Source organism: Podarcis liolepis (genome assembly GCF_965112155.1).
Source record: "Podarcis liolepis genome assembly, chromosome: 2".
In the NCBI taxonomy this organism is placed as follows: Eukaryota; Metazoa; Chordata; class Lepidosauria; order Squamata; family Lacertidae; genus Podarcis; species Podarcis liolepis.
The window spans coordinates 44,753,871-44,771,906 of record NC_139555.1 but is presented as its reverse complement, the minus strand read 5'-3'; the positions used below and the strand labels follow the sequence as shown (position 1 = coordinate 44,771,906).

Below are 18,036 nucleotides of genomic sequence, written 5' to 3'. Positions count from 1 at the left end.
GGATATGTAACTTCCAACGCACCTAGTGCCCACCAGGAATGTTCTTGTGCTCCTGCTTGCAGGAGGAATCTGCTTGGCCACTGTGAGAACAGGATGCTGGACTAGATGAACCATCATTCTGATCCAACAGGCTCTTCTTACATTCTTATGGCCATACAAAACACTTAGGCACCGGGGAGGAATGCTATTTCCTAGGGTCTCTGATGCCTGTAACATCATCCCAGCATTCTAGCAAGTGGCACTTTGCATTTTAATGAGACATTACCTAATTCGCACTTTGTGAACCAAAATGCAAACAGAAATGCTGCTATCCTTCAAAATTAATACTTTTTCTGAATTTTGTGATGAAGTTATCCAGACAAAGAATGGGTGGTAGTCAACTATGTTTTACTCAGAATAAACCCACTGAAATTAATGGATGTAACGTAACCTTTCTCATTAATTTCAATGGATCTAATTTAAGTAAATCTGCACTGAGTACCACCCATTGTGCATCTGTTAGAAGAAAATGTGCATAAAAGCACACATATTAGTGAAAGTAGCGCACACAAAAATGCTTTTTATCAGGGGAAATGGCTTGCAAAACTGTATCTTAGGCAAAATTGCATATGGAAATCTGTTTATTAGGAGAAAATTGCAATGAAAGGCTGGTGAATTTTCATGAGGATCTCTTTTAAAAACCACAAATTGCTATGGAAACGTGGTAAACTGAATTTAAGATTGGAAAAAATGAGAAACTTAACTGAGACCCAAACTTGACAGTTTCGTCCATCCCTCCTCACAGTGTGGGGTTAGAAGACTTTCAGGAGGGTATTTGGGTTTTGCTGCATTCCCAAATATGTAATTGAGACTTGGGCTCAGAATTAACTAAGCTACTATATTTTGTTTTAAATGGATTTTCTGATCCCAATTCAAATCAAGCCACGTGGTATTTGCTTGTCACTAGATCCGCATATGTTTTTACAACTGCCAATGGGCACTGAGGAAGTGGAAACCTCTTTGTGGGGACTCCTTAAGAAGTTTTGGGCTGTAACTGGAACAGTCCTGTAACTGGAAGTGTGCCTCACATCAATAACTAAGGAAGGAGGCATCAAGTTGTATTGTTCTATGTCTTGGGGGGGGGGATCTTTTACAAGTGCTACAGTGCTTTGGCCCCTGCCCTCCTAACACCACACCACAGAAAGTTATTCATAAAATAAAGATGCAACCTGTTTTCAGCAGCTCTGTATTCAACTCCTCTTTCTCCTTTCCACTTCCTGGTCCAGACCCAACTGGACTATTTTATTTTTGGCTACAAGAAGGAAGCAGAATGCAAAGGAATAACATTTCCAGAGGCTGGGAATCCTCATGGTGACAAGAAATACAATATATTAAGAAAAGTAAACACAAATATGCAAATGTTCTTTTTTTGTGCAAATAATGCAGGCTGTGGAATTCATCTTTGGTCTGTGTGTAGTTTAGTTTTGTTGCATAGAATTTCTTTGTGCAGAAATTTGATTGATTTTGAGCCCTGTATGCATGTGCACACACACACACACACACACACACACACAGCATTTAATATATATTAAACCTGTGATATCAAGAATATGTCCCAAATATTCAAATAAGAGACAAATAGGCTGAAACATTGTCTGCTGTTCACAGTGAGATTCAGGAAGTTTCTATACAAGTGTATATCTGAGGAACAAAGTCCTCATTCATCACTACAAAGAGCAAGCACTAGGACCCAGGATCACTCACTTGGATGACTGGAAAACCGGTTTATAGGAGGCTGATACCTGTGTGCATTTGTGACGTAGGTGTTCCAGCAGGTGTTGACTAAAAGCAAGTGAAAGCAATCACTTTAGTTAAACTCAGACCGGCACTTTGCCGTACAGCGAACCTACTTAAAGACTGAAGCTTAAATTTTCAGAAACCTGTGCAAGAAAGTGTGGCTTTTAAGGGGCAGGAAGATGTCAAGGAAATGTGCCCTATAAAATTCCTGAGGGACATCTTTCGGTTCAGAAGACCATGCTGCCAGAATGCTGCTTCTGATTCTGAGAATGAGGAGCCTGAAGTGAGAAGGACGAGGAGAAAAAAGAAAGAAGAAGCAAAAAGAGTCGTCGTTTCTAACTTGCCCTTTGAAGACACGTGGAAAGAAAACCCAAACAGACATTATGTGGGCAACAGGATCAAGACCACAAGATACACCCTTCTGTCCTTCATCCCTAAAAACCTGTATGAACAATTTCATCGATTTGCTAATTTATATTTTGTGGGCATTGCAGTACTCAATTTTGTGCCAGTGGTCAATGCATTTGAACCTGGCGTATCTGTGATCCCAGTCTGTGTTATCATGGCCATCACAGCTATCAAAGACGCTTGGGAGGACTTTCGGAGATTCAAACTGGACAGAGAGATCAATAGCATGGGCTGTCTGGTATACAAAAGGTAAATAAGTCATTGGATTCAATTTGGGGAATGCTTCAGAAACATGCATTGAAATATTAGATTAAAAGGCGTATTTGTCTTTTTGTTTAAGTGACTATTTGCGGGTCGTTATTGTGGGTGGATTCTGTAACACAATAATAGTGTGTTAGTGATGTGTTTATGCTGCTTAATTAGTTCAACAATGCTTTACCAATAATATAGCAAAAGTGGGACAAAAAAATGCCCAGAATGTTTGTGGTATCAAAAGTTATGGAATTTCAGCAGGAAGTTATAGGTTATGTACCCTGACTGGAAATGAAGCAGTATGACCCAATACTTTTGCTGGTACAAACAGTATTGAAATTGGGACCACTCCAATAGCATGATCAGCATAATTTACCATGAATGCACAATAGAAACTATATCTGGAGGGGACTGAAATGTCCCCCTGCACACTCAGACTTTTGCCGGAGAATTGTTGGCTAAAAATTGACCTGTGATTCAGAAACACAAACAACATTTCTAGTTTCAAAATAACTTGTTCTTCTTAAGTATTTCTAGCCTGGAGAAGAGGAGGTTAAGGGGTGATATGATAGCCATGTTCAAATATATAAAAGGATGTCACATAGAGGAGGGAGAAAGGTTGTTTTCTGCTGCTCCAGAGAAGCGGACACGGAGCAATGGATCCAAACTACAAGAAAGAAGATTCCACCTAAACATTAGGAAGAACTTCCTGACAGTAAGAGCTGTTCGACAGTGGAATTTGCTGCCAAGGAGTGTGGTGGAGTCTCCTTCTTTGGAGGTCTTTAAGCAGAGGCTTGACAACCATATGTCAGGAGTGCTCTGATGGTGTTTCCTGCTTGGCAGGGGGTTGGACTCGATGGCCCTTGTGGTCTCTTCCAACTCTATGATTCTATGATTCTATGATTCTATGATTCTATGATTCTAGTGTTAGTAAAAGCAGTGCATTCAGTGAAAGGGGGCAAATTCAGAGACTGCCTGACAACAACGTGTTTCCTGGTTTCTGTGCATGATTGCTTTGTAAAATTCTAGTAATCTCATCTCTTACTTTAGGTAAAAGGGGAGAATTGTTGTTTTCATAGGGTGCTACAACCTTACACCTCAACCTTTTGAAAAATAATATTGTTAATGGTGTAGGACGTATTGGAAAAATCTGAGTTGCTGAAATTGTTGTCAACCACATCAGAGCAGGGATTTTTTTGTAGTTCATTTCCTGGTTTCTTGGTCTCTTCATTTCTTTTATTGTACTATTCCAAAGGTAACATGAGTGGAAGCTAAGCCATGCTTAGGCCAGGAAGGCCTTATGCTCAAATGTATGCTTCTCTACCTCCCCTTATGTGCTCCAGTTTTCTCCCTCACTTCCTGGTGCTTTATAACCAGAGCAAGGGCAGTATCCAACAATTGCATTCTGTCATTGCAATGATTTCTGCATTGTAGCTTCCTCCCTTCTCCTTTCCTGCTCCAGGGATTTAGGGTACACACAATGGGAGGAGAGAGGGGAAAGTTCCATTGTACGAGTAGAAATCCTTGCAATGACGGAATGTGTTGCCTACCCTTAAATTGGATACAATCCTTTTTCAATACATCCAAATAGGGCAAATGATATTTAATGCCCAAAACAATTTGCCTCCATACAGAACTGGAAACCGCACTGTGAACTGGGTTTCCCATTCTGGCTTGGAAGTGAACAATGGTTTACAGTAACCTAATTTGCCAACTTCAGACCAAATAACAAACCATGCTTATTGCAAATCAAGAAGTGAGTGAGAGAAGTGTCTCTTTTATGCCAGAGATCTACATTATCCATCACCACATTAGAACTCCATCAGAAATATGAAAACAGAACTGTCTTCCAATTTCTGTAAGAAATTCTGTTCTCTCGCATCTTCAAGTTACTAAAAGATTAAGGAAGATTGCATCTCAAATTTGTCCCACCTACAAGGATAGTACAACTTCAGCTTAGATTGGCTCAAAACAAGCATGAATGATCTCGAGCTATTTGCCCTGCAAGAATTTTCTGCTGTGTATCCAGTGTCTGATTGTGGCACAGTGTGGTCAGGATTAAGTGGGAAGATCTGTCTTTAGAACTGGTCAGTCTGATATCTTGTGAACGGTAGGAGGCAATGCTCCCTATCAAACATGAGGGCAAAAAGAAAAAGATAAAATTAAACACTTTCCATGTGCATTAGAAATTTGAGCATAGTTTCTATGGTAAGGTATGAAACTTAAGGTAAAGGGACCCCTGACCATTAGGTCCAGTCGTGACCGACTCTGGGGTTGCGGCGTTCATCTCGCTTTATTGGCCGAGGGAGCCGGCGTACAGCTTCCAGGTCATGTGGCCAGCATGACTAAGCCACTTCTGGTGAACCAGAGCAGCGCATGGAAATGCCGTTTACCTTCCCGCCGGAGCGGTACCTATTTATCTACTTGCACTTTGACGTGCTTTCAAACTGCTAGGTTGGCAGGAGCAGGGACCGAGCAATTGGATCTCACCCCGTCGCGGGGATTCGAACCGCCAACCTTCTGATCGGCAAGTCCTAGGCTCTGTGGTTTAACCCACAGCACCACCCGCATCCCTCGTATGAAACTTAAGAGGCCTTTATTTGATGTGCTGTGTGATTCTTAGTGACTGAGGAGTATCATTCTCCTCTGGAAAACTACACTGAAGCATTTATTGCACATGTCTGGATTGATTGCCCTTCAATTACCTCTTTTTTATAAAAAAAAATCTAGGCCTACCTGCATAACAATAGAAGAGGACTATAGTCTTCTATAGGGCTATGCACTGGGTTCAGGCAAGGGCTAATGCCTGGGCAGAATCAAGGTGATTCTAGGGAGTCTGGGTGTTGCTCAGGTTGGGTTGAGACACCCAGAGAAATGCAAAATTCCATCTTGTCCCCCTTGCTACTTAACATCTGTCTGAAGCTGCTGGGAGCTGCCATCATGAGATTTGGAGTAAAGAGACATCAGTATGCAGGTGACCCCAGCTCTTTCTCTCTGTTCCATTGGAATTGGGAAATGTGGTTGAGCTGTTAGACCAGTACTCAGAGGCAGTGAAAAGACAGAAGTGTTATGCATCCCAAATTCTCATGTTCAGGAGGTGGCGAGATGGCCTTTTCTGAATGAGGTAGCAGTTCCCTGGAAGGAAGAAGATGCAGCTTGAATTCAACACTGTTACAGGAGACTCAGATTGCTTCAGGGGCTAGAAGTTCTTTTTTCCCCCACCTCTGGTTGGTTCACCATCTGCAGCCCCATTTGGACAGAAATGACTTAACCACTGGACTCCATACTTGAGTAACTTCCACATTGGGTTGTTGCAGTGTCCACTATGTGGTGCTACCCTTCTTCACTATACAGTTTTCATTGAATGTTGAAGACACACCTTTTTATTCCGTATGTTCACACCTAAGATGTATATTTTAGGACCCACTCGATTTTTGTAATTGTAAACTGCTGTTAAACCATTTTTAAATATTGTATTTTATATTCTGGCAATCCACCTTGGGACCTCAGAGTGAAGCACAGCTAAATAGCAAAAACACTATTTTGGAGGCAGAAACGGAGTCCCTTTAAAGTTAACCTAGCCACATGGGAGCCATTTTCCCATTACTGTGGTTTGGGTAACATTTGAATAACTCATCCTGGGTGGACAAGGGCCAATAGTGTGCTTCTTCTACCCTAAATGAATTGATAGCTCCCCTCTCCTAGCACCGCACACAAATCTTATGTTTAGGACTCTGTTTTTGGCACCTGCTGTGCATGTGGTTGGGCCATGGAGAGTAATTCCACTCAGCTAGGGTAGCATTTAAGGGGCCTGATAGCCATACAAAGGAAATGGGGGCTTATTGTGTGGTATATCAGCCTCAGCAATTTCAGTACATAAGAGGCGATTGGGCTTGTATGTAACTAGTTAACACACCTTCCTTCTAGAACCCCTCTTCCTTTCATTCCCAATTTCTTTATTTGTACTCTACTCAAGAATTTTCTGACTCCCCCGATTTTTCAACTCTTGTTCCTTTCAACCATTTCTTGCAAGGGGGAAATACAGTGGTACCTCGGGTTAAGTACTTAATTCGTTCCAGAGGTCCGTTCTTAACCTGAAACTGTTCTTAACCTGAAGACCACTTTAGCTAATGGGGCCTCCTGCTGCCGCCGCACCACTGGAGCACGATTTCTGTTCTTATCCTGAAGCAAAGTTCTTAATCTGAAGCACTATTTCTGGGTTAGTGGAGTCTGTAACCTGAAGCTTATGTAACCTGAAGCGTATGTAACCCGAGGTACCACTGTAAAGGTCTGGATCTTTCCCTTTGCGGAAATCACACCGCTTATTTTATAGCATAAATTGGTTTGCATTTTATTTGTTCTTCCTTATATCTATATTCCTTTTGTTTGTATAACAAAGAAGGCTAAGAAACATATTCTGACCTTTGATCACCGAACGCCAAAGTGGCACTGGTGCTTGAAAAAGAAAGAAGGAACAGGGGAGGGCAACTTCCGTGTATGATCCTGACGGCACTTCGTGACCTTGCAGCTTCGGTAGGTCACTGTAGGATGCTTTTCTGCAAGACACCCTCTCCTTGAAGGCCCTAGTGTATCAAAAGCCCACTCCACAGCAACTTGGGCCAGGGCTTTCAGTGTGGCTGCCCCTGTTTTTGTGGGACAGCGTTCCTGTTGAGATGCAACAGGTGTTCACTGTTTTTAATTTCTGGAAATAATTAAAGGCATCTTTGGTTCAACAGCCTTTTTCTACTGGAGGACAGGGAGGGAGAGAGTAGGTCTCTGCCTTGGTTGTTTATATGTGTAGGGTGGGATTTAGCATCACGCTATGACAAACACTTCGAATGTACAAGCATTTTAACTTGCCATGTGAAATGATACCGCCTCTCTTTCTCCCACACACTGTTCCAGGGATTCTCCTGCCCCACCCAAGCCAATTTCAGGGTGTGCACGGGGGAAGGACAGGGAAGAAAGTCTCATTGCACAAGCAGCTGTTTTTCTGCAGGGTTTCTGCTAATGAGGCTCTCTGGTGAATCATAGAATCATAGAGTTGGAAGGGCCCTTGTGGATTATTTAGTCCCACCAATGCTTTTTAAATCTATCTTGATTTTTATGTTGCTTTAAAACCTATTTTAGTTGTTTTTATTGCATTGTTATAAATGCCTTGAGACTTCAGTGAAAGTTGATTCATAGATTGATATTAATAAGAGAACAAGAGTATATCAGAAAGGCCTCTTTTGTCTTTCATCAGCTAACACGGCTCTACAAAATCCTCCCTCCCCCCAGAAAAAATAATAATATTGAGACTTTGTCCTCAAGAAAGCTATTTGCCTTCCCAGCTGAACTGTATCCTGGGATTATCATTTAAGCAATAGTCATTTTTATGTGGTGCAGTTTTCCTGGTTTTCTTGAAAAACAGCTACTTCAGGGCTATGCCCCTGTACCACTTTTCAAACTAACTTAATATAAATTGCAAATTGAATGGTATCAATATATACTGAGGCAGTTTTATGAATGCACACTGTGTATCTTATGGGGCATATTTGTAATGCTGTGCGTTGTACCGATTTGCAGCTGTTGCCTGAGGAAAAGTTGCTGCAAGTTGTCTGGACTTGCTTTTAAAATCTCTCAGTGCTTTAGGTTCTCTCTCTCTCTCTCTCTCTCTCTCTGTGTGTGTGTGTGTGTGTGTGTGTGTGTGATCATAGATAGAGATGAGTGCTTTCTGTGCAGCACACTGACTTGGGTGAAGAAGTGATCTTTCATTGGGTTTTGTTTTTTCTTTCCAACAGTGAGGTGAGTTAGGCTGACATGATGTGTTAACCTGAAGCCAATATGTGCAGTCAATGGAAGCAGGGAGTGATTGTGTGCTTGAGAGAAACAGAAATGAATGTGTGCTTGAAGCTCATTTGGTGGTCTAGAGCAAGTCACTGGCCCAGCTCAGACATGGCATACTAATAAACCATCCTCTTTTAAACCAAAAATAAGTGATGTTTTGCACACTTCTTTCCTTCTTGTACACACCATAATAGAACACTTCTAGGCTGTGTTAAAGTACTGTATAGGAAACTACACAAATGTGGTTGTACTGTTTTATTGTTGTTAGCCGCCCTGAGCCCGGCTTCGGCTGGGGAGGGCGGGATATAAATTATTATTATTATTATTATTATTATTATTATTATTATTATTATTATTACTTTCTGACTACAAACAAGGATATTAAGCAAGGTTCTGAGCCATGTTTTTTATCCTGGGGTAGCATGGGTTAGATTCTGGCTCAGGGTTCCCCAAGGACCTGCTCTACGGGGAGCTGGCTTCCAGCACCTGGCCAGTTGGCAAACCAACTCTGTGTTACAAAGATGTCTGCAAACATGACATGAAAGTTGGCAACATCATGTGGGAATCCCTTGCAGACAACCACAGTGCCTGGAGTCAGGCAGTCAAGTCATGTATCCATAACAGTGTCCAGAGGAGGAATGACTACTGGGAGGAGTGAAGAGAGAAGAAATGTCATGCTGCATCTGCAGGAACACATCTGGATGCTTTCATCTGCCCCAGATGCAACAAAACATGTCTCACCTGCATCAGTCTCTACAGCCACAGCAGGCACTGCAACCTTCCAACAGCTTGACCTCACCCACAGAGGTGCATTCCTCCATTGACTCCCAAGACGGATGCCAGCACCCATTCACAGAAAGTCAATTTACCCAGCTCCGTATTTGCATGCCTTTTAATCTCTTGGGAGGGCATGAGGCTCCCTCACAGCACCACCGAACGGTGGCTTCTGCGTCACAGAATGAAACAGCTGTGAGTCACCAAAGCCTCCACTCCTAAACCATTCCCAACAGATGCCCATCCGTTCTGGAAACATCTCATGAAGTTTCACCCTGTCAGACATTATGCTGGAGGCACAAGGCTATGCACCCCAACCCATCTGTTCCTGACTTCGCTGCATTAAATGGCAAGGTCTGAAGGGGCCTTGAAAGCACATTCCCTTGAACTGCTGACAAGCCTTGGTGAGCTCTGGAAAGCTCTGTGATCAGGGTTCCTGAACGCAGGAAGGAACCCTGTGAGCAAGTTCGGTGGTGGAGGGGCAGAGACAGAACACACAGGCCCTTGCATCTGGCATGCTCTTGGACAAATGAACGGCTCGTCTGTTTCATTGCAGAGCTGCTCCAACGGGATTTATTCTAATGTTTAACCTCAAGCATTGGCTTGTCAGCAGGAAGCATCTCCAGCATGGTGAGCTATTTTGGCTCACGCTCCAAGCTTGTAGCTAGTTTTTACAGCACTGCCACTCCAAGTGTGAGGCAAGTCGTCACAGGGCACTAGGAGTTGCTTTGGAGAAGAGTGTCTCGCTCTCCTGATCTCTTGATCATCTTCACTGGTCTGAGCGACTTGCACAGCACGGTTTCCATTGAGCAATGGCTAACCAGAGCTGAGTCCTAAAGGGAGCAGGTACTTCACATAATGATAATAACAGACACGCTGTGACATTCAAATCACTCCAGGCGATGAATTAATTTAGCTGTTTTCATTTATCAGCAAGAGAGCCTCATGCTTCTTCTTTCCCTGGCAGAAAAGCAGGTGGAAATAATGCACTGTTCCCCAGACAGAGGCAGCAGGTGCCTCTTTCATCAAGAACTGTGACACACCCTCTGCTTCTATTGCTGTGCCTAAAGTGGGTCAGAGAAAATCCTCCCTCCCCACAACCAACTCTCGACAGACAATGTTTAAACATGCTTCTGTATAAGATATTCCCCTCCCTATTTTCATGATTAAAATACTTTTGAAAACCTCATTTTGAACGTCTGACATTGCTCTCAGCACAGCAGGAAAGAACTGTATTGGCACAACAGCACAATGTAGGAGTTGTGCATTGGTGCTGGCAGACGGGTGCAGCCAGTGTATGGAATCCAGATCTCAAGGCAGCCTACTTGGCCCTGCAGTTTCCACCCATTGTGTTTATTACCCACCTGGAATAAGGTGACAGTGAGTTCAGGAGACCACATTCACATGCCCACAAGGTCTACTGTAATGGGAATGAGCTTCTAAGGGATCCAACCTTTTTTTGAGAGAGAGAGAGGTGAATACATGGCTCTGTGTTGTGAATCTAATTGGGTTCTGGAGCAAACTTGGAGTTCCCTTTATTCTTAAACCCAGGTTTGTTTGTTTCTTTGTTTATTATTTGTGGTGTGGTGTAGTTGTTAAGACCGGTAGTCTCATAATGTGGTGAACCGGGTTTGCGTCTCCGCTCCTCCACATGCAGCTGCTGGGTGACCTTGGGCTAGTCACATTTCTTTGAAGTCTCTCAGCCCCACTCACCTCACAGAGTGTCTGTTGTGGGGGAGGAAGGGAAAGGAGAATGTTAGCCACTTAGAGACTCCTTAGGGTAGTGATAAAGCAGGATATCAAATCCAAACTCTTTTTCTTCTTCTGTCTTTATTTATACATACCCCACCCATCTGGCTGGGTTTCCCCAGCCACTCTGGGCGGCTCCCAACAGAATATTAAAAACACAGTAAAACATCAAACATTAAAAACTTCCCTAAACAGGGCTGCCTTCAGATGTCTTCTAAAAGTCAGATAGTTGTTTATTTCCTTGACATCTGGCGGAAGGGCATTCCACTGGGCGGGCACCACTACCAAGAAGGCCCCCTGCCTGGATCCCTGTAACCTCGCAGTGAGGGAACCACCAGAAGGCCCTCAGAACTGGTCTCTAGGATAAGATCTGAGAAATCCCTGCTGTGCAAAATTACTCACAGCCAGTGGTAGAAGTGAAAGACAAGATCTGGCCAGCAGACCAGATGTGAAACTCCCCTGTGCTCTGCAGACCACTTTTGCAGATGGGCACATCCACCCACTTGTCAGTTCCCTGATATCACCATGATCTCAGGTGCTGGAGATTCCTCACTTGTGTGAATTCAAGCTACATCTGTGAAGGAAGACACTGTACAGCTCAAGCCGTGGCTGTCAAAGAGCAGGGAGCACACTTAACAGTTCTTCCTTTTAGTCACAGATTGACATTTCAACCCATGGTTCGGACTTTCCCACACCAGGTGAAGGTGTGTGGGTTTGTTCCTTTGGTGGAGGGGAAGAGCAGGATAGAAATGTAATCATAAATAAAATGACAGTAAATAGATTGGGTCTGGCAAGTCTAATTAGGAGATTCCCCACCCCTGGTGTGGAGAGAACACTGAGTTAGATGGACCAATCATCTAACTCGATACAAGGCAGCTTCCTATATTCCTGTGTTCCTCTGCCTCTATGGGAGGAATTTACTACTACATAAGCAAACTCTCATTCAACAGGATGTCGCCTTCCTCTGCTCCTTGCTGCAGCCCCCATGCACCCCAAAAATCTGCCCTTGAACCAGATTTTGAGGGCACACGGGGAGGCTGCAGGGGGGAAGAAGGGAAAGTAGAGTCCCGTTCAGTCAGTTCCTTTGCACCCAGGCAACTTGCTTTGAATGCAACACTTTGCTGTCATTACTGTATCCAGGACTTTCAAGTAAGCCAAGCAAAGTGGAAACATTTTTCTTCCCGAAGTGCAATACTTCACATTTGTCTTCATTGTATCGATTGCAGGCTAACTCTCCTATTTATCAAGATCATTTGAGTCTCTAATCCTATCTTTTAAAGCATTTACGATCCTTCATCACAGTTCTGTTTTCCAAACAAATACGCATTTTGTTCTCTGTCCATGTTCTTGATGGAAATATTGATTCAGTGCAATCTATTCCCTTTTCAGCGGACGTCAGAGTCATAACCACTATGTCTGTGATCACCAACTTTAATTTATTTCCTGTTACAAATTCCCAGCTTAGGGACATAGATTGTGAACAAGTTCTGAACACAAAATGGAAGATTAAAGAAAGAGACCAGGCAGCGGAGAAAGATACCTGCCACAGTACCTCTAAAATACCTCAGAATTGTTTGAAAACTTGGTGGCTTTTAGGCAGTACTAAGTAGCTGTTCCAATCACCCCATAGCTGTTTGGGTAACCAAGGGAGAGGCTCTGCAGAAGCCTTTTTCACATGAATCAATTCCTAGCAGGTAGCAGATAACCTATCCATTCTTAAGGAAATCAGCCCTGAGTACTCACTGGAAGGACAGAGCCTGAAGCTGAGGCTCCAATACTTTGGCCACCTCATGAGAAGAGAAGACTCCCTGGAAAAGACCCTGATGTTGGGAAAGATTGAGGGCACAAGGAGAAGGGGACGACAGAGGATGAGATGGTTGGACAGTGTTCTCGAAGCTACCAACATGAGTTTGACCAAACTGCAGGAGGCAGTAGAAGACAGGATGCCTGGCGTGCTCTGGTCCATGCGGTCATGAAGAGTCGGACACGACTAAATGATTAAACAACAACAATTGCGAATCTACGAAGACTTCTACAGTGCATCATTGTTGGGGGTGCCTTTGAAGGCTACTCAGAAGCTTCACTTGCTTGAAAACACAACAGCCAAATAATTGACTAGGATTAAACATATGGAATCTACCGGTATCTTGTTGGTATTAAACATCTTCCCTGGTTTCTTATATGCTTCCAAGTACAATTGAAAGTGCTGGCATTGACCTGTAAAGTTATCTAAAGCTGAATATCAGAATATCCCAAAGGCTGGTGTACCCATACAAATCTGCCCATTCATTAAAATAATCATCAATGGCCCTTCAGGGATTAGTCAAGTAGCGACATGAAAGAGAGATTTTTCTGTTGCACTTATGGAACAATTATGCAACACCCTCCTCAGAGGTGCTCATCTATCACCTGCTATCATGAATTTTGGCCAAATAATTCAAGAGTTTTAAAAACAAATATACATTATTGTACTTATTATATGTCTGTGATCAATAAGTAAAACATTTGGCTTCAACTAGGGATGGGTAAATATGCCAATTTCAGTTTCCCTCAGTTTGTCATTTTCCTAATGTTAAATTCAGTTCTCATTTCTGCAGCAATTAAAAAAAAATCTTAATGAAAATTCATCACCCTTCACCATAAAGTTCCAGGACAAAAAGGACATAAAATTACAGCAATTTAAAAACACAATATTAAAAGGTGTTCATAAAATCACAGTCACAAGGAGGTACATACATTTTTTTTGTATGTAATTTTAACTAACATGCACATTTTTGCACTCAATTTCCCCTAACAAAGTGAATTGTTGCATGTTAGTTTCACTAGTATATGTAAAGATATGCACACTTTCCCCTAGGAGGTGCGTTTTGGTACATACCGGAGGCCTGCATCATAAAATTCAGAGATATGCAAATTTCAAGGGATATTTATACTTCAGTTCACATACTGTTCTGAGAAATGTCAGCTACAAAATTTCTCATAAAAATGCAAATAAAAATAAAAATGAATTTGTTCCTCATCCCGTTTGAACCACTTCACCAGCCACTCCTGTACCACAAAGAAAAGAGATGCTCTGTGACTTTGATGGACCTGTCACAGGCCATTCAGCTGTGGTGTCTTTTCTCATAACAGGAAGAAAAAAGCCTACATTGAGACGTGCTGGGAAGAGGTACGAGTGGGAGACTTTGTGCAGCTGCAATGTAATGAGACCGTCCCTGCGGACATCCTGCTGCTCCACACCTCTGATCAGAAGGGGATCTGTCACTTAGAGACATCAAATCTTGATGGGGAGACGAACCTTAAGCAAAGACAAGTTGTGAAAGGATTCTTTAATCAGGTATGCCTGGAAGCTACTTTTGCTACTTGTCTTCCCTCTGTTCTTTTAGTAGTACCTCGGTATGCAAAGAATTTTAAGACAGAAGCACACAACTGTCCAGCTGGAGGGAACCTTTAGCAGGATAACTTCTGGCAAACCCATTTGGCAAAACGTGCTTTGATTAGCTTACACAAGACCATTTCCACAACTGCCACCATGTTGGCTTCAGGTGCAAGATCAAATGTGACTCGGAGCTCCTGTGTGGCAAAGTGGTCTGAAGAGATGTCGTGTGAACCAGCCTCAAGCCTTTGGTACTGAATTACTGTGTTTGGAAGGCAGGGCAGAGAGATGACACTATTCTAACACTATAGTAATCCTATATATAATATACACTGGTAGGTGCCTCTCCAAAACTATATAACTACAGCAGTGAGAGTGCCTTAATCCAGGCTGGCACAGCCAGTGGAATGCCAGCCATTTTGTGTGGCACTTAACAAATCCCTCATTGATGCAGGCAAGAAGCATGGCAGAGCAGTGAAACAAAGGTGGGCCAAGCAGATATAAAATCAGCAGGTTTACACTGTAATGCAAAAAGAAATGGTCTTCTATTTCGGGAGATCAGAATCACATAGTAACTCAAAGAGATAAAGGAAAGAGGCTTTCAAAATCTGAGAGGGAGACAACATTTGATTGTTCTGAAAATGAAATTTAGACATGCTGGGGAATGGAAACTCAAGCTGGTAAGGTTAAGGTGTCCAAATCTTAGAAATCTGGCCCAATTCAATGTGCTAGTAAAAAGGTAAAGGTAAAGGTAAAGGGACCCCTGACCATTAGATCCAGTCGCGGACGACTCTGGGGTTGCAGCACTCATCTCGCTTTATTGGCCGAGGGAGCCGGCGTACAGCTTCCAGGTCATGTGGCCAGCATGACTAAGCCGCTTCTGGCGAACCAGAGCAGCGCACGGAAACGCCGTTTACCTTCCCACCGGAGCAGTACCTATTTATCTACTTGCACTTTGACGTGCTTTCGAACTGCTAGGTTGGCAGGAGCAGGGACCGAGCAATGGGAGCTCACCCCGTTGCGGCGATTCGAACCGTCGACCTTCTGATCATCAAGTCCTAGGCTCTGTGGTTTAACCCACAATGCCACCCACATCCCTAATGTGCTAGTACTAGCATATAAAGTGCTAAATAGTTTGGACCTGAGTACTTTTCCCAATATCAGCCATCTCAGACCTTATGTTTGGCAGGTGAGGCCTTGTTGGTGGTGTTCATGCATTCAGAATCACATTATTTTCTTTGCTACTCATTCTTTAAGGAAGATAGTTGTGTGTGCAGCCACAAATACATTTGATGCTACTTTTTACAACACTGTATAATTGATGTCTAAGCAATGTTTTTATATAGAAATACACACACATAAATACATAGGCCTGAAAACACACATACATTATAACTGGGTTCAAAATTAGAACACATTTCAACCTGACAGGTTAATAACAAATATTGGGCTCACTGTAAATTACGGTGTTGAGTGGCAGTTGTTTCTGATGTAAATTTAAATGCTTGATGTTCCTTTTTCACTACGCAGCTTGTTATTCTTTCAGAAATAGTGCACTGATTTGCTCCTGACATAACAGGAACTCACTGTGGGTTTGGTTTTGTTGCAGAATGCTGAATTTGACCCAGAACTTTTCCAAAGCACAATTGTTTGCGAAAAACCCAACAACCATCTCAACCGATTTAAAGGCTATGTGTAAGTACTGCAATGTTTATCCCTACATTCATAGATGTCTCAGACAAACTACATTTGTACCTACCTATCTATAACCCGGAAGTGTCTGCGGACAGCGCTGGCTCCCGGCCTATAGAGTGAGATGAGCACACAACCCTAGAGTCTGGCAAGACTGGCCCGTACGGGCAGGGGTACCTTTACCTTTATCTATAACCTGCACAGCTGGCACTGTTGCACAACAGAAAGCAGAAGGAACCTCCCAAGATCTTCATACACTGAGCATAAAGAGTGCTCTGCAGAACCGCTCTTTGGTGACTCTGATGTGGACCTTGGGCAGAGTATCTGTAATGTAGATACTCTGCCCTTGGGCTCTGGTTTGAAGCCACAGCATGGCCTTGAAACAGGGTGGCTAACTTGAGGTCAGATGTTTGGGGATTCTGTTAACCTTGACCAGCATACCAATGGTCCAGGAATGATGGGAGCTGGGGGTCCAGCAACATATGATGGGCCACAGGTTAGTCACCCCTGGTTTAGAAATGTGATATATTTGTGTGTAAGACTGAAGTCCAGTACATGGTTACCTAGAAATAAGTCTTGTTGAACTCACCAGGGCTTATTTTTTTAGTAGATATGTGTGGGATTGCACTGTAAGAGCCAAGAAATAAATGGAAAATCCTTTTCTTCCTTGTAGGGAACAGCCTGACCTCACACGAATTGGTTTTAACAATGAAAGTCTCCTTCTTCGTGGATGCACAGTGAGGAACACAGAGGTTACAATAGGAATTGTTGTCTATGCAGGTAATGTTTTTCCCCACGTAGTTGCTGAGAGAGTGCTTTTAAGTCTATTCAGCCCAGAAATATGATTTGTTCCTTTGTCCCAACAGTCATCCATGCAACCTGAAATTTGTTTTGCACTCGCAGAGTCTCATCTAATCAAGGTAGCAATGCTAGATAAACTAACTTAGGAGTAAGTCTGACTGCATTTCATGGAACTTGCTTCTGAGTAGACATGTAGGAATGCACTATAAGTATGCCCAACAACAACAACAACTGCATATATAAACTGTTATAAACTTCATATTTGAAGGATCTACCTTTTTTAATCAGTGGGATTAATGATTTGATTTGAAATGCCATGCAGTAGAGTCATAGATTTGGCATTCCCAGTCCTCCCTTAGACCTATGTCTATATAGCATATTAGTGTTAACCCTCATTTGTTTGCCATTGGGGTTTACCATTGTAAATGGTAGGGAGGTCAAGAGTGGCTTTGGCTAAACTTGTTGCTTTATGAAAGGTCAGTTTATGGGGATAAAATGTGCATCAGTGAAACTATTTGGCTGCCATACCCGTGAGTATGCTTAGATACAGATTTGTACTCTAATTGTGTTTTGTATTTTCTTCTTACACAAAGACACCCTGGGAACTTTTATAAAAGAGAGGGGAATTAAATAAAAAGGTTATACAGTATTTGAGCAATACCTAACCAGGAACAGCCACAAACAGTCAGAAGGGAGACAAACATGTCTTGTCCCACTTGGTAATCCAGAATGGGTACCCAGAGAAGCTACTTACAAAGAGAACTGAATCCACTGTGAAGAAAGCACTTTTATAATAGAGAGCAAGAACCTGGTTCCCTCCAGATGTTGATGGACAACAACTGGTCATTGACTGTACTGGCTGCAGCTGTTGAGTGAGAGTTGGAGTCAAACAACATCTGGAAGGCTTCAGGTTGCCTTTCCCTTTTTTAGGTTTTCCAGGGCTCCAAGACTTTTCAATCTACTGCTCTGTCCTGTGCCCTCTTGTCTGGAAGTATTGCTGAAAACAATGCAACTTGCTCTGAGTAAACATCTTCATGACTGGGAATGTCAGCATGTTACCCAACTGCATGCCCTTGGACATCCATGAAAAAAGAAAGTTGCAGCTGTGGTTGTGATCCTGATCAAGACTGTCATTCCAACCCTCCGCGACGGTGAAGAATTACCCCGACCCTCCGCACCTACCTTCCTTGTGGTTTTCCTTTAGCTCTACCAGTTTGTGTCCCTTAGTCGGTTGCCATTTTATTCGGACAATAAAAAGGACATAGCGCGCAAGCCCGGCTGTACGAGACGAAACAGCCTGCCTCTGAGGGCAGAGACTCGGCTAGCAGACGCTCGGCTGGACCCGCTCGAATCTGGTCTTTTTTTTGAAAGTCGATTTT

General features: G+C 42.9%; 2 protein-coding genes across 2 annotated transcripts in view; both read left to right on the top strand.

Moving 5' to 3' along the window:
* SLU7 (SLU7 homolog, splicing factor) overlaps positions 1-18,036 on the top strand; it is a 317,865-nt gene that overhangs the window by 197,984 nt on the left and 101,845 nt on the right. The window lies entirely within an intron of this gene.
* Positions 1,807-18,036, top strand: part of ATP10B (ATPase phospholipid transporting 10B (putative)) — a 59,090-nt gene continuing 42,860 nt past the window's right edge. Inside the window, exons 1-4 of the mRNA XM_083481760.1 lie at positions 1,807-2,433; positions 13,921-14,125; positions 15,774-15,859; positions 16,530-16,636. Of these exons, the coding sequence (XP_083337886.1) occupies positions 1,967-2,433; positions 13,921-14,125; positions 15,774-15,859; positions 16,530-16,636 (865 nt within the window). The 5' untranslated portion in view covers positions 1,807-1,966. The remainder of the gene's footprint in view (positions 2,434-13,920; positions 14,126-15,773; positions 15,860-16,529; positions 16,637-18,036) is intronic.